The 14,332-nt window shown below is 37.2% G+C and overlaps 1 protein-coding gene across 5 annotated transcripts in view; it reads right to left on the reverse strand.

The window, feature by feature from the left end:
* The window catches only part of RFX7 (regulatory factor X7), a 194,855-nt gene that overhangs the window by 8,790 nt on the left and 171,733 nt on the right, over nt 1-14,332 (reverse strand). For all 5 annotated transcript variants that reach the window (XM_077127994.1, XM_077127996.1, XM_077127997.1 and 2 more), the window contains 3 exons: nt 5,393-5,513; nt 4,006-4,086; nt 3,219-3,426 (listed from right to left, as the gene is read on the reverse strand). In XM_077127994.1, the coding sequence (XP_076984109.1) occupies nt 3,219-3,426; nt 4,006-4,086; nt 5,393-5,513 (410 nt within the window). The remainder of the gene's footprint in view (nt 1-3,218; nt 3,427-4,005; nt 4,087-5,392; nt 5,514-14,332) is intronic.

A 14,332-nucleotide genomic window follows, 5' to 3' on the forward strand; every position in this document is an offset into this window, starting at 1 on the left:
CAAAACAGCAAATTTTAACTCACAATTTCTTTATAAATCATAACTATGAGACTTCCAAGTTATAAATATTTGTCAAAATGATTTTAAATGACATTTTGAGATGTGGTTCAACCAATGTGATAGTTTCAGTTAAAGCAACAATAACAAGAGGATTTTGGAAAGTAGTTCTCTTTGTTAGAAATGTACAGAAGCCAAAATAAAAAAATGGTAAGATACCCGCTTTACATTTTATTAGTAAATGTAACAAAATTCCCTCCCCATCTCTAATTACAAAGAAATTCAGGCATTTTCATGATTTTAATATTTAGCCCACAAAAGGCACTCAAATATTTGCTGAGACCTTTCATATCTTAGAAAACATTATCAGACATTCACAAAATTGGCGCTAACATTATTTTAACTGCCACTGTACAATTATTCCAATATGACCTAGAAGATATTAAGAAGCAGAATTTCTTGAAAAGATTAAGATACTCTGAAAAAGTGTCACTGAGGAAACTTTTAAAGATAAACACTGAAAAACAGGAATGATAAAAGAAGCACACTATGAATTTTAATTCAAGAACCTGATTATGCAATAAAATTAGTTTTTTTTAAAGCCCATTTTACATTTAGGGTTTGGCTTTAAGCCATAGAAAGTAAGCTGTGAATGGCATAAACAGTAGAGAAAAGAAAGCAAAACACTCCTTTGCTGGTAATACCTTGCTCTTTCTCATTCATTGTTTTTATTCAAAAGTCCTTTAGGTCAGACTTTGGAAATAAGATGTGAAATAAGGAAGACGGAGATGTCTTTTCCCCACAAAGCCTCCTAAATTCTCAATCTGTTGAAACCTCTTCCAGGTGTCAGTAGGCACAGGAGTAAGATAACACAGAAAATTGAAGGAACTGTACCTTTTAAAGCCTCATTTTACCCAAAGATAAGAAGACTGTGTGGTGTAATGGAATTAACCTGAGCACTGGAGATACACACATCAGCTTCCTATCCTTCCAGTTACCAGCAACAACTTGGGGATAGGAAGACAGACTCACTTCTCAATAATCCCTCATCTCTTAACTCCCTTTTTATCACGTCAGCACTAGTTTTTCTCCTCAAAGTCAGCTGAAATTCCACTCTTCTCTCCCAGCTTCCAGCCTCGGTGCTGGCCTCTTAAGTACCTGCACCCTGAAAAGCCTCTGCCAATGGCTCGCAGCTTGGGCTGTCTTACCAACCTCTACTGCCAGCGTGTTTGGAAAGCAATGAGTTCCAAGCAGCTGACTTACAAAAGGACATTTGTAACACAACCTGTTTTTAATATGGAGACTATATTTATAAAAAACAAATTCACTGTCAAAGGATGAAGATTAATCTTCCCCAAGGATATTCAAAAGAATTTAGGGGTGGGTGGGCCATAGTGGCTTAGCAGGCAGAGTCATCGCCTGCCATGCTGGAGACCTGGGTTCGGTTCCAGATACCTGCCCATGCAAAAATAAATAAATAAATAAATTTAGGGGTGGGAACCAAATTTCAAGAGAAATTCTAAATGTTCTGAGTAATGATACAACTGTTGAAGTATTTAGCTTCCCAAGGTGGCTGCTTTCAAAAAGGGAAAACACTCATTTATATATGTAATTTTTATACTTTCATTACAAAAACCTCACATATCTTACTTTAAACTGTTACTTAAAAATTCATTCATTCTTTTTATTCAAAAGTCCTTTAGGTCAGACTTTGGGAATAAGATGTGAAATAAGGAAGACAGAGATGTCTTTTCCCTACAAAGCCTCCTAAATTCTTATCTGTTGAAACCTCTTCCAGGTGTCAGTAGGCAAAGGAGAAAGATAACAGAAAACTGAAGGAACTGTACTTTTTAAAGCCTCATTTTACCTAAAGATAAGAAAATTGTGTGGTATAATGGAATTAACCTGAGCACTGGAGATAGACAAATCAGGATTCAAATCTTGGCCCCATACTGATCTGCCCATAGACAAGTTACCCATTAACCACCCCCAAATCTGTTTCCTGATCTGTAAAAAAATGGCAATAAACATCACCTATCTCACAAGACAGATGGTGGAATTAAATTAAGATAACATATGTGAGCTATCTTGCTACATATGGCAACACTTGTGTGTACGGATAAATGTGCAGGTAGGTTATAGCTTGCATCTAGGCAAGAAAAAATGACTAGGTTATTGTAAGAGATTATTTTGCTAATAAGGGTGCTCAACTGACTATGAGAGGACAGAACAATTACACACAAACACCTCCTTACATACATATATATATACATATAAATATACACACAGATCACAAATATTTAGTTTCTGATGAAAGCAAACAAATAAAAAACGACTGAGTATTAAAATGTACAAGTTAAGATACTGAAAAAAGTGAAGTAAATTAAGAGACTATAATTCTCGCTGAGCTAAATCTACTGTAGGTCTAAAAATATTTAGATTTAACAATCAGAAGAATCATCTCTGGGAAACAAGTTTCATGTTAATATATTTTAAAAAAATAACTTCCTAGAGTAATAAGCCAATTTAAATTTTTCATCAAAATTGATACTTACACAGCTTTACAGTTATTAATTTAGGAGGAAGCCATTTATTCCCCAAATATATTAATTCCTTAAAAATGCCTCTGAATGAAAATACTCATTTGAATGCATATTTAAAAATATTTTTAAAAATGTTGTTTTATGGTAACGCTTCATATAGTTCATCTGTTCTGAGACTAGGCTAACTCTTACAGTTATTATTATTATTTATTATTAACTCTCCCAATATTTTATTTATAAGTGTTTGTTTCCTGGATAGGAGTTAAGCAAGTAATTTTAAAATTTAATCTTTTTACTTTACTTGTAATATTCATTCATTTAGATATGCCTATGTACTTAAAAGTTCATATATACACATCCTCTAAATTTTAAAATAGCAACGGAAAAAATTAGTAAAATATCAACTGGGGAATCTTAAAAGTTTCATATTCTTGCAGAGCAATATACAAAAATGCAGCTTCAAGTTTTAGAATGAAAGGATTATTATTATTAACTACTGCTACTATTATTTTTTAATCAAATATAAAATGTAATAAAAGTGAACTCACATGAATGAGTAATAAAAGTGAACTCACTAAAAGAAGTAGTTCTTTGGCTAAACTCTCTTTTTGCTATCAACTCCAAATACAGTAACACCCCTGGTCAGTTTTAACTTGTTAACAGTAGTTAATTTCATACCTGCTGGTGCTGCTGCCATTACAGTTAGAGCTGCCATTGACTTGGTGCCTATATAGTGACTTTTTACAAGAAAGCGAGCTAATTCCAAGACTGTGTCAAATGGCTGGCTTAACACTTTCTGGGCCCATTCACACACGAGGCGACAGGCAGAAGAAATAACTTCCTCATCAATATTTTGAAGTTGCCCAGAAGATTCAACTCCTTCCAACTAAACAAAGGAAAAAGGAAACATTAACTTACAATACAAAGTTCAAAGAGAAATTAAATTCAAGTGCATTCAAGGTATGTATTCTTAATTTGATGATATGATCTAAATCTGTTGGCTCTAAGTAGTATGAAAGAAATAAAGCATGTAAGAACTGTAAAAATTAGAGACATGCCCACAAGTGTACAGCCATTCTGAATATAGCATTATAAAGGGTGGTTAGAGACAGATGAAGACTAACTTATCTTCTGAATCTTTCTATAAACCTTTCTAACATTAAACAAACATGCCACTAGCCATATTATCTCTTTGGAAAAAAAAATCATACTATTCTTATTACTCTATGACTTAATTTTCCCTCTTGACAATATATCACTATCAGTATTTTTATTTCCCCTAATTTCACAAGCCATGTTGATGTAAGTCATATACACTAATTTTTTTCAGCCACTGAGAGAATTTTTGGTTTAACTGTAAAGGCACAGTTTATGGTCCCTGCTTTTGAAAGATTATGGAGTATGCATTTCAGTGTTGATATGAAGATGTAATTGTATCTATTAATAAGAAAGGCAGAAGTCTTACCCCATCTCCAGTTTTGTGAAAATCAAGGTTGGGCAGTGTTGGCATGTGAACAAGAGCTTTTTTTCTTAATCCACTGTAGCAATATGTAATAAAGAGTTAAGAACTAAAATATTCTAAAGTTAAATGAATTGCTTATACATATTAACATTTGTGAAGTAGCCATATATGAAATGAGAATAAAATTAGAATGACATAACATGTACCTTCTAAATTCTTCAGTAAGAGAAACCTTAATAGTAGAAACTCAGGACAATACTTGTACTCTTGTGAAACCAAAGCAGCCATTGTAGAATGTTACTGTCTTCAATGAAACTAAATGATTCGCATCTGTTATAAATTTAATGAATAAATGTTCATAGTAAACTACACCAGCCACTAGTAACAAACAGGTCAGAAGGAAAAGAAAAGCCAGATGGAAACCTGGCACAGAGAAGGGAAACTTTAGCCCACGGCACTGGGACAAAAACAACTCTTAAAACAGTGTCACAAGGGCTTTAACCTTTTCATTTCTCTTTTTCCACTGAAACACACAGGATTATCACTTGTAACATGCCAAAGACACATTAAGACATTTTTGTCTGTATTCAGGAAACAAGGATAGGTCATTCAACAAGTGGTTAAAGAACATCTGGAACCATTTTAGAGAAGGAAACTTCCCTTCCCCTTCCTCTCATCTCCTCCATAGTAGCTCATTTCATGCTTTGAAAAAGGCCAAGAGCTAAGAATAGAGAAAATGATGTATTTCTAATATGATACAGAGACCCTCTATTTTATACTCTTCTTCCAAGAGTAGAAAGCATGTTTAATAAATTCTTAATTTCCTTCCTTTTTTTGCTCCTAAGTATATCTTCATTACAAAAGAGACTTCTTCTATGCCTTGAACTTTAATTTTTATACTGGCTTTAAATGAATGTGTGAAAAAATACTTTAAAGAGAACATTACTCTTTGAGTACACATTCCATGAAAAATATTCTGAATGTTTTTTTTTTTTTGCCAAGAAGATATCTATGTTTCTAAATTAGAGGAAGGAAAGGAGATAAGATTTAAGACTAAAATCTTTCTTTACTTTTACCGATATGATTTACAACAGCTGAACTATGGCATGTTTCAAAAGTTCTTATTGTTAAAGAAAAGAAAAAGAGATCAGACCATTAAGTAACCTACTGAAGTGATAGAGTGAGGTGAAATCTATGAAATCTAAAGATACAAATGAATCATATTTATTATATCTCTTGCAGTTTGATAAATGGCTGGGAAAACAATGTTTGCAGTTTATATTTGTTGATTTAAATTTGTTTCTAAATATAGTAGCTAGTTTCACCAAAACAACAGATGTTCTGCAATAAGTGAGAACTAAAAGAGATTACTAAAACCATTCTGCAAAGGATATTTAGATTTGCCTCTTGTGCCCAGGCGGCGTGCCTTCATGTTTGGAAAGACATTTTTCATGATCTTTCCAAAATCAGCAGCACTTAATGGATGGTAACCAAGATTGTCACAATAGCTCCTGCAAAACAAAGGGAGGGCCCAATTTAGAGAACAATAGAACTCAGTATTGCATAGCCTGGAGCTACTTGAATACAACTTTGATCCCTTTGACAAAATGAAGAAACAGGTCATCATTCACCACATTTTGCCTTGACATATGATCATCAATCTTTGGAGACAGAGTTAACTCAAGTTTAGTTAGCTGGTTTCATCCTCAGGGTTAGCAGTACTTCAACAGCATTCAAGAATATGAATGAACCAAGCTTTCCAACTACATCCAAACCTGCATTCTAAGTTTATCCAGCTGAACCTACAGGGCTGTATGTTTCTACCAATGATCAAACTTACACACTGGAAAAATTTCCAATACAAATATCATGTATGCTAGATATCAGACACAACTATTTGGTTTAAAATATAGAAACATGATACTGACACTCTTATTTTACTGATAAAGTAAAAAAAAACAAAGGGACAGAGAGAGAGGTTCTGTAAGTCCAGTGCTCTTTCCCTTACCCTCATTACTTCCATATTGCCAGGAAAAAAGTAACTTCATGTGGGATCAGAGAAACATGCCAAGAGTCTTGAATCAGGTATTGTTTCCCAGCCCCCAGAGCTGTCAATCATAGGTTAAAAAAAAAAAAAAAGGCTAATTCCTTTTCTCTACCAGTTGAACAGCAGACCAAGGCCTTATCCTGTTCTGGAAGCCAGGATATTCCATATAACTTTTTGACCTTTGGGGACAGCCACTACCTGGGAAATACCAGGAAGAGGAAGTCAGAGCAGTGCCAAAGTAATTCAACCATATCTTCTCACCTCATCCCCGTTTCAGCATCAAGCAGAGCAGCTTCTTGATGAAGCCATGAGGTGGAGAGCCAAAGACAGAAAGGAAGAAGAAAGAAAAGGAAAACAATGGGGAGGTGCAACTGCAGCTCCCTAGTATCCTATCCAGTTCTGAAAGAGTTCATAGGTAACTGTACTCCCTGGTTTTTTAACCAGCTCTTAAAAAGAGTTAAAAAAAACAAAACAAAACAAAAAAACCAACTTCAAGTTTTTTGTTTCTTATCTAGCTCCAAAGGAAGTAATGCAAACTGCAAACTTTAAGCCTCAAAACCATCAAAACCTGCCCAAACCATAAAAGCTTATAAAATCATGGTCCTGAAGCAAACTAACAGAAAGGCTGGGATTGTAAAGATTGTTAAATATCTTCCCAAAGACAATTTGGATCTATGATGGGCTGGCCACAGCATCAACAGTTATCTCTTCCTGAAACAAGCTAACCTACTTTACTCAGTGCATGTTTCTCCCTTGAACATCTCTCTGTTAATTTTAATAAAATTCTTTCTCTTTAATAAACTTTATTACTTATTCCCATTGGCCCTCTTGTCTCTAAATTCTTTTAGTTGTGGGACCCCCAAACCTGGAATGGGGTTCAGTTGGCACCACTGCCAGCCAGGCACCAGTTACATATTCTGGCGAGCCAGCCAGGAGAGGATTCCAAGAGATTCCAGAAGAGCAGCATTTTTCATGTACCACACAAGCCTTCGCTTATCTTCCTCTTACCTCTATCATATTCATCCTGGCTTTCCTCATTGCCTTTGTGTACCAGCCGGTGTTTGGCTCACTCTGCACTGTATGAATTAACTCTCCTACCATCTTTCCCTTACTACCCATGGCATCTGACTCCAGATGGAGACTCACAAGAAATCTCTGCATTTTCTATCTTCCCTACTCCTGACTCACAGTGTCTTTTTCTCTGACTCCTTTACTGTTCAGTTTCTTCCCTCCCTACTTTCTGTTGGGTTTGTTAACATTCCTTATCAGCTGGTTGGGCACAGTCATCCCTGGCCCTGCCCAGTCCTGGTTCCTCGCTGTTCCCCTGCTACCATTCATCAAACACTTGTCTCACACCTTCTCGGCCACACTAGACAAGCTCCTCTATTCATCGTGAACCTCATCCATTCTCTGCTTCCTAAGGAGAAATTGGGCCTTAGTCAAATGAAACCTCTACCTCTGCAACTTCTTTGCCTAAGGTGGTTCTTTGCTGTGTCCTGAAAGATGGATTTCACAGAATGCCCTGGGCTTCTCACTCAAGTCCAGTCGGAGGAAGATTTTGAGACAGGTCCAGGTACTGTGGTGCCTAATCTTGCCACTTGCCTTGAAAATTTCCTGTTTTTTGCCCTTCCCTCTTGGCTGTTCTAATAGACAGCTCTCCCGTCATTCCTTTCAAATCTGCTCTTTTACAGGTGACCTAGAAGCCACTTCCGAAGGCAACCCCTTACTAGCCTACTATCACTGTTCCTTGAGTCCAAGAAAAAGGAGCAGAGATTCAACTCAGGGCCATTGAGGTGAAAGATCCAGCTTAGCAGTCCTCTAAGTCCAGCCTAGAGATGCTAGAGTGAAAGATCTCAATCACCAGCCCTTTGAGTTCAACTCAGAGTCAATGGGGTGGAGAGTCTGGGTCACCCACCCTCTGAGTCTGGCTTAGGAGCTAGGGGGTGCCCCTGGACCACCCATTTTCTAAATCTAAGGTTTTTCTCCCCCACGAAGACACCCAGGGGCAAGTAGGTGTTATGAAGGTACTAGTTAGCTGCAGGAATGGACACCAAACCTCAGTGAGTGAGCATCCCTCTACCTCTCTCCTTTTTGGAAAATAGGCAGTGTATACCAAATCCAGCTGCTGCCTGGACCACACTGTGGTGCATACAGCTGGTGCCCACTGTCACCATAGTACCACAGACCTCCATCTTGTAAGTGGTGTTCAGTCAAGGACTTGGGAAAGTCAAAACCCCTGTCGCAGCCTTTTGCCTGCCTCCAGGTGGCTGGAGCAGTGCGGGATGCGGAGCAGAACTAAGCCCCAGCTCTTCGTGCTGGCAATAAACTGAAGCCTCCTTTGTTAATTTTCTCCTTTTCTCCAGGATCCCACTCCTTCCTGCTTTCTTTACCTCTCCCTATCTCTACAGGAGTGCCACTTGCATGCCTTCTCTTGCTGCACTGGTGAAATCTCAGAGAACTCTTTATTTATCTGTGACCACAGCTTGCAGACCCTTCCCCAACCAGTTTCACAGCAGCCCTCCCTAATACATTCAGCGATTCCTTTCCCTAAGGAGAGAATCTGTGGGATAAATAAGTCTGCTTCCTTTATTTTCATTCTCCCCAAGCCAGTCTGCAAGTTTTGCAGAAAGGGACCATATAATTACTTGCTTAAGAGAAGGTATGAGAAAATGTATTATCAAGCCTGTAAATTACAACATGCTACAGAGTATAACCAGGAAAACAAGGAAAACCCTGCTCTATTCCAAGGGAAGCTAGTAGAATTCATAACAGTATACCAAATGTAAATCCAGATTCTATAAAAAAAGAGCAAATTAAATTAAAAAATCTACTTTATAAGCCAGTCAGCCTCAAATATAAGAGAAGAAACTGCAAAGGTGTCCACAGGCCCCAAAGGCCTATGAATAACCTTATAAATACTGCCTTTTCTATCTTTAATAACCACACTGTGGAGGCGGAAAAGGCAAGGAGAGACCAGAATAAGGCAAGCTCATAACTCTAGCTGTAAATGGTAAATATCTATTCAAAGCTACCCCAGGCGGAAGCCATCTGGAGCCTGCTATCAGAGTGGAGAGTTGGGACACTGGAAGCGGGAATGCCCCCAAGAATGAAAGAAGTTCCAAGGACAAAGAAAGCCCCCAAGGCCCTGCCCTAAATGTGAGAGAGCTAGATACTGGGCCAGCAGTGCATCGAGACCTCAAATGGGAATGAGGCCTCTCTGAGAGTCCTGTTGAGGGCCCCATTCAAGGCTAACGAAGCTCGAGGCTAAGAGCCTCCTGGACCTCAGGGTAGAATGTCAATCTCTACAAGCCCCAGGAAACCCTTTGACGTGGCAGGTAAGACTGTTAATCTTTTTTTTTTGCATGGGTAGGCACATGGAATTGAACCTGGGTCTCTGGCATGGCAGGTGAGAAGTCTGCCTGGTGAGCCACTGCTGCCCGCCCTGTATGTTAATCTTTAATTAACACAAGAACCACATATTCTGTCTTAACTTCTCACTCTGACCCTCTCTCTTCTAAAACCTGTCCCATAGTGGAACTTGCCAAATTGATAGCATTCTTTTAAGTCACCAGTTTTTAATAATACTAGTGTCCTACTCCACTTCTAGGAAGGAATATACTAAAAGCATTAAGTGCTCAAATCCAAATAATAGGCTGTGTGCCAAAGCAAGAACCTGGAAGACCCACTGAAAATATTGTAGCGTTAAGTATGGTGTTAACTGGGACTGAAAACACTCTAGAATCCTTCCCCTCAGAGTTGAAAAGTCAAGTGGACCCCAAAGTCTGAGAAAAAGACTATTGTAATCCAGTACAGAAGGGATCTGCCTCTCCCTAGAAAAAGACAGTGTGCCCTTAAGCTGGAGGATGGAGAAAATATTCAGCCTCATTCAAAAAATTCTTAAAAGCAAATTTCCTTATTCCCTGCTGGTCTTCCTGTAATACCCGCCCCCCCACCCCCCTCCACCACTTCTGCCCATTAACAGCCAAACAAGACCTACTGGCTAGTGCAAAAATCTTAAAGCCATAAACAAATTTGTTATTCCACCCCACTCTATCCTACCTAAACCTTATATTCTCTTCAATAAAATCCTGAGCTCCATCATACGGTGCTCAGTTCTTGATTTAAAAGATGCTTTCTTCTACATACCTTTACACCCAGATTCTCAGTTTCTATTTGCACCTTTTAAAACTCAAATTGCCTTGCTTGTTCTTTATCTTAAGTTTGTACTCACCCTGGGAAGCACTCCAGGTCATACACTCAGTGCCACCTGAGATGTAAACTCAAACCAAAAATATAAAGATGAGTACCCATAAAAGGGCAGCAACAAAGTGATGAACAGCAAAAGTATCAAAAAATTTCTCTCAAATACACTAATTTAATAACTATTTTACAAAATTTTAAAACTTGTTCCCAGCTTTGCCCTCATTCAGTGTCCTACAGTAGTAACTAAAATGCCCCCAATTTGTGTTAAAAATTGTTACGGTTTCACTGTGCATGAAGTATATTCTGACAAATCTTATTTTGATGTTAATGGTATGTTGTGAGATGTCTGCTTGGAGACAACTTCCAAAATTATTTTGGTAACAAATATGAAGATTTGGTAACAAATCTAAAATAAAATGAATGGGTATTACAGAATGAGGAAAATATATGACAAAATCTGAATGGATATGGAAAATTGTAGAAGGTTTATGGAAAGAGAAATTATGGTCATGGTTAAAAAAAGTTTAATGGGTCTATAGTATATTAATGAAAAACTAAAACTTAGTTTTCTGTTTAAGTGACAAAGTTTTCATGGATTTTTATTCCATCTTTAGTAAAAAGTTTTCCTTAAGTAGTCAGTGTAAAGAGTAAAGTCTATATTTTGTCAAAAAAACTTCCTATGTTTGTGTCAACTTTAGATATCCTTAGTTGTTAAAAAAAAGTCTCACTTTATTAAGTGCTAAAAATAATCACATTCATTTAATATATTAAATTATATAAGATATGTTCAGTTACAAAAATTAAGAAATTTTCTAACTTATTATTTGCTAAAATCTAAAATATTAAACAACATAGTGCTGCTAGTTAGTTTTAATTATTTTAAAAATGTTATATATCACAAAAACAGCCAAATGTCCTTACAATTACATTGTTTTACTTAAACACTTCTCTAAAATTGCTTGCAGTAAACTAAAAATCAGAAATTCATCTTCAAGAAAAAGGACTTAAAAAAAAAGCAAGTATATAAATTATGTTCTACCTGTTAACTAACCTAACCCTAGTTTTATTAGAAAAAGAAACTAAACCTCTGTTTTAACTCAAGTATTTAAATGTTTATAAGGCCAAAGGAAGAAAACTCCACAATAATTTTACTCACAAAAGAAAAAACTCTTCCCATTTGGGCACCCACTAAACATTGATATGTAAACCTTTAAGTCCTTCATTAAGCTGCAGCAATAAAGGCATTCCACAACCAAGCTGACTACTGATTATGCAAATACATTCCAGCTTCAAGTAACTCTAGCCTCCCAGGAAATATTCTTCCACTGTCTTCAGTTAACTGGGGCAATTAAATAATAACTGTTAATCACCCTTGTCCTCAAGGTGGCAACTACGTAATCCTAATATTCTCTATAACTATTCCCTCTGTTTTATGTTATCTCTATTGTCAGAGTACATCTAAACAGGACCTCCCTCTCTGTAACATCTGTTTGGAACCGCTTAATCTGGATAGTTACTGGAGGTGGCAATCTAAGCACCAGAATTCCCCAGATTTAACTGTGAGCTAGCATATAGGATGGCTGTCTACATTGAAGTGTGACCCAAACATTCACTATATAACAAAATAAATGAATAGGAGGGCTGGGCAGCTTTTATGAGCCAAAGCATACTTGCCTCCCCAAAATACTACTGTAATCTCATTTCTCAACATTGCAGGCTGTAACCTTCTATTCCCACGCTCAGGGACTTAGGCTGAAAGATTGTTAAGAGTGGTGGGTTGGGGTGAATATTGACTTAATAATGTTTATTGTATTTTCTATTATTTGACAACTCTCCCAACTTTGTAATTATGCAAATACTCTCAACTTTATACCTTTGTTATTTTTCCCAAAATTAACCCCATAAAAAGCTATGTCCAGAGAAAGAAGCATTAACAAAGTTAACTTTATTGGCAGTAGGTACTTGCACTCTCTTAGCTCTGTGCCCACTATAAAAACCCTACTCCCCCCGCCCCCATCACTGCAAACTTTTAACTTCACTTTAGTAACAAGCCCTTTAAAAACTCATCCCTCAACATCTTTTTAGAATAAAGGGATTTAACTCTTTCAGTGGGGAACTGAAGCAGGATAGGACAACTGCAGGTCCCTAGTATCCTATCCAGCTCTTAAAGAGTTAATGGGCAATTGCAGGTTCCTGGTTTCAACTCTTAAGTCCTTGGTTTCTTATCTAGCGCCTAAGGAAGTTATGCAAACTGCAAACTTCATGGGAAAAAAAAAAATTCCCCTAAAGCCCCAAAACTTTTCAAACCATCGAACCTCCCCAAACCATAAAAGCTTATAAAATCATGGGCCTGAAGCAAACTCTCAGTTAATAACAGAACTCCTGGTTATGTAAAGATTAAGAAATTTTAAAATTTCTTAAACATATGCCCAGAGACAAATTTTGGACACATAATGGGCTGGCCACAAGCATCAACAGTTATCTCTTCCTGAAACAATGCTAGCCCTGTAAGCACCTGGTTAATACAAACCATATAAGCCCCTAGTGTTCAAATTACTATGGAAACCTGCCATCAGTAAAACCTTCCTATAAAACAAGCTAACTCACTTCACTCAGTGTGTTTCTCCCTTGAACACATCTGTGTTAACTTCTTTAATAATGTTTTCTCTTTAATAAACTTTACTACTTATTCCCACTGGCCCTCTTGTCTCTGAATTCTTTTAGTGGTGGGACCCCTGATCCTGCAACAGTGCTTAGCGGGCACCACTGCCAGTTGGGCACCGGTTGCATCATGGTGGGCAGGGTATAATGGTCCTATTGTAGACCACTGAATATCCTGACATCAGTTAGGTGACCTGACCTCAGGAAATCAAAGCGGAGAGGCACAGGAGGAAATAGGGACCCTGGAAACCTAAACACAGAGAGAATGTGGGTGGGTCTTAGTAGCTGGACAATGGTCTTTCTCTTGGTTGTCCCCTCCCTATCTCCCCAAATTCTACCAACCCTACTGTGTGTGTGTGTCCAGCCAACACATAACCAAAACTACAGAAGAGCAGAGAAAGGAAAGGGAACTAACATGTTTTTAGAATTTCCTAAATAGGGAGTATTGAGTTAGATATGGACTTCGTATTTAAATTTAGACCAAATGTGGAAACCAAGTGGTTTAGGGTCAAGGTTAAAAGTACAGAAGGGGGCAGTGTAATTGTGGCTCAGCAGCAAAATTCTTGCCTGCCATGCAGGAGACCTGGGTTTGATTCCCAGTACCTGCCCATGTTAAAAAAAAAAAAAAAGGGAAAAGTACAGGAGAAGGGAAGAATATTTTTGGGTGCTTATAATTTAAATGAATCATACAAAATCATTACAATTTCAGTAGTAAATTAATCAGTCATTTTTATGGTTTAAAATAGTCCAGAAAGCAAATGTGAACAAAATGAAGCTCTCTTGCACCTCACGGTCTTGACACATGTTGTTGAATCTATCTGGAACATTACTTTTCTTACCCTTCAATTCTCAGCTTAAAATGCTATGATTGTGAAAGGGTCTTTTTTGACTACCCCATTGTAGCAGTGTCCTACTATCTCACTGTTATAGTAGTTACCTCACTGTTAATTCCCTGTCAAGGTAATGTTTTGTTTTAGTTTGTGATTCATAATTATATAATGGTCAATTTATTTGTTTGTCTTCTCCATTAGACTGTAAGTTCAACCAGGACCATAACCTTATCTGTCTAGTTCATAAGTGTATCCTCAACATTAGGAACAGGATTCTGGAGTCACATTAAGTCCACCTGTATGTCATAGTTAAAACTATAAGAAACTTAAAAAAACTGAAATAAAAGAGAAGCAGCTCAATGAGAGATATACTATCCACTGTATTTTCCCTCTGTGATATACAATCTGATATTTTTCCATTGCATTAGTACATCAGAATTTTTTTTTTACTTTGGAAGAAGGAGAAGGTGAGAGGTTGGCAAGAAAAGTATCAAAAAGTATGTTAAGTGTAAAGATCATCAATGCAAAATTTTTTGTCAAATAGAATTTATGCTGAAATATACAGAAAATGACCACCCAAATTCATCTG

Source organism: Tamandua tetradactyla, chromosome 14 (assembly GCF_023851605.1).
Source record: "Tamandua tetradactyla isolate mTamTet1 chromosome 14, mTamTet1.pri, whole genome shotgun sequence".
Taxonomy (NCBI): Eukaryota; Metazoa; Chordata; class Mammalia; order Pilosa; family Myrmecophagidae; genus Tamandua; species Tamandua tetradactyla.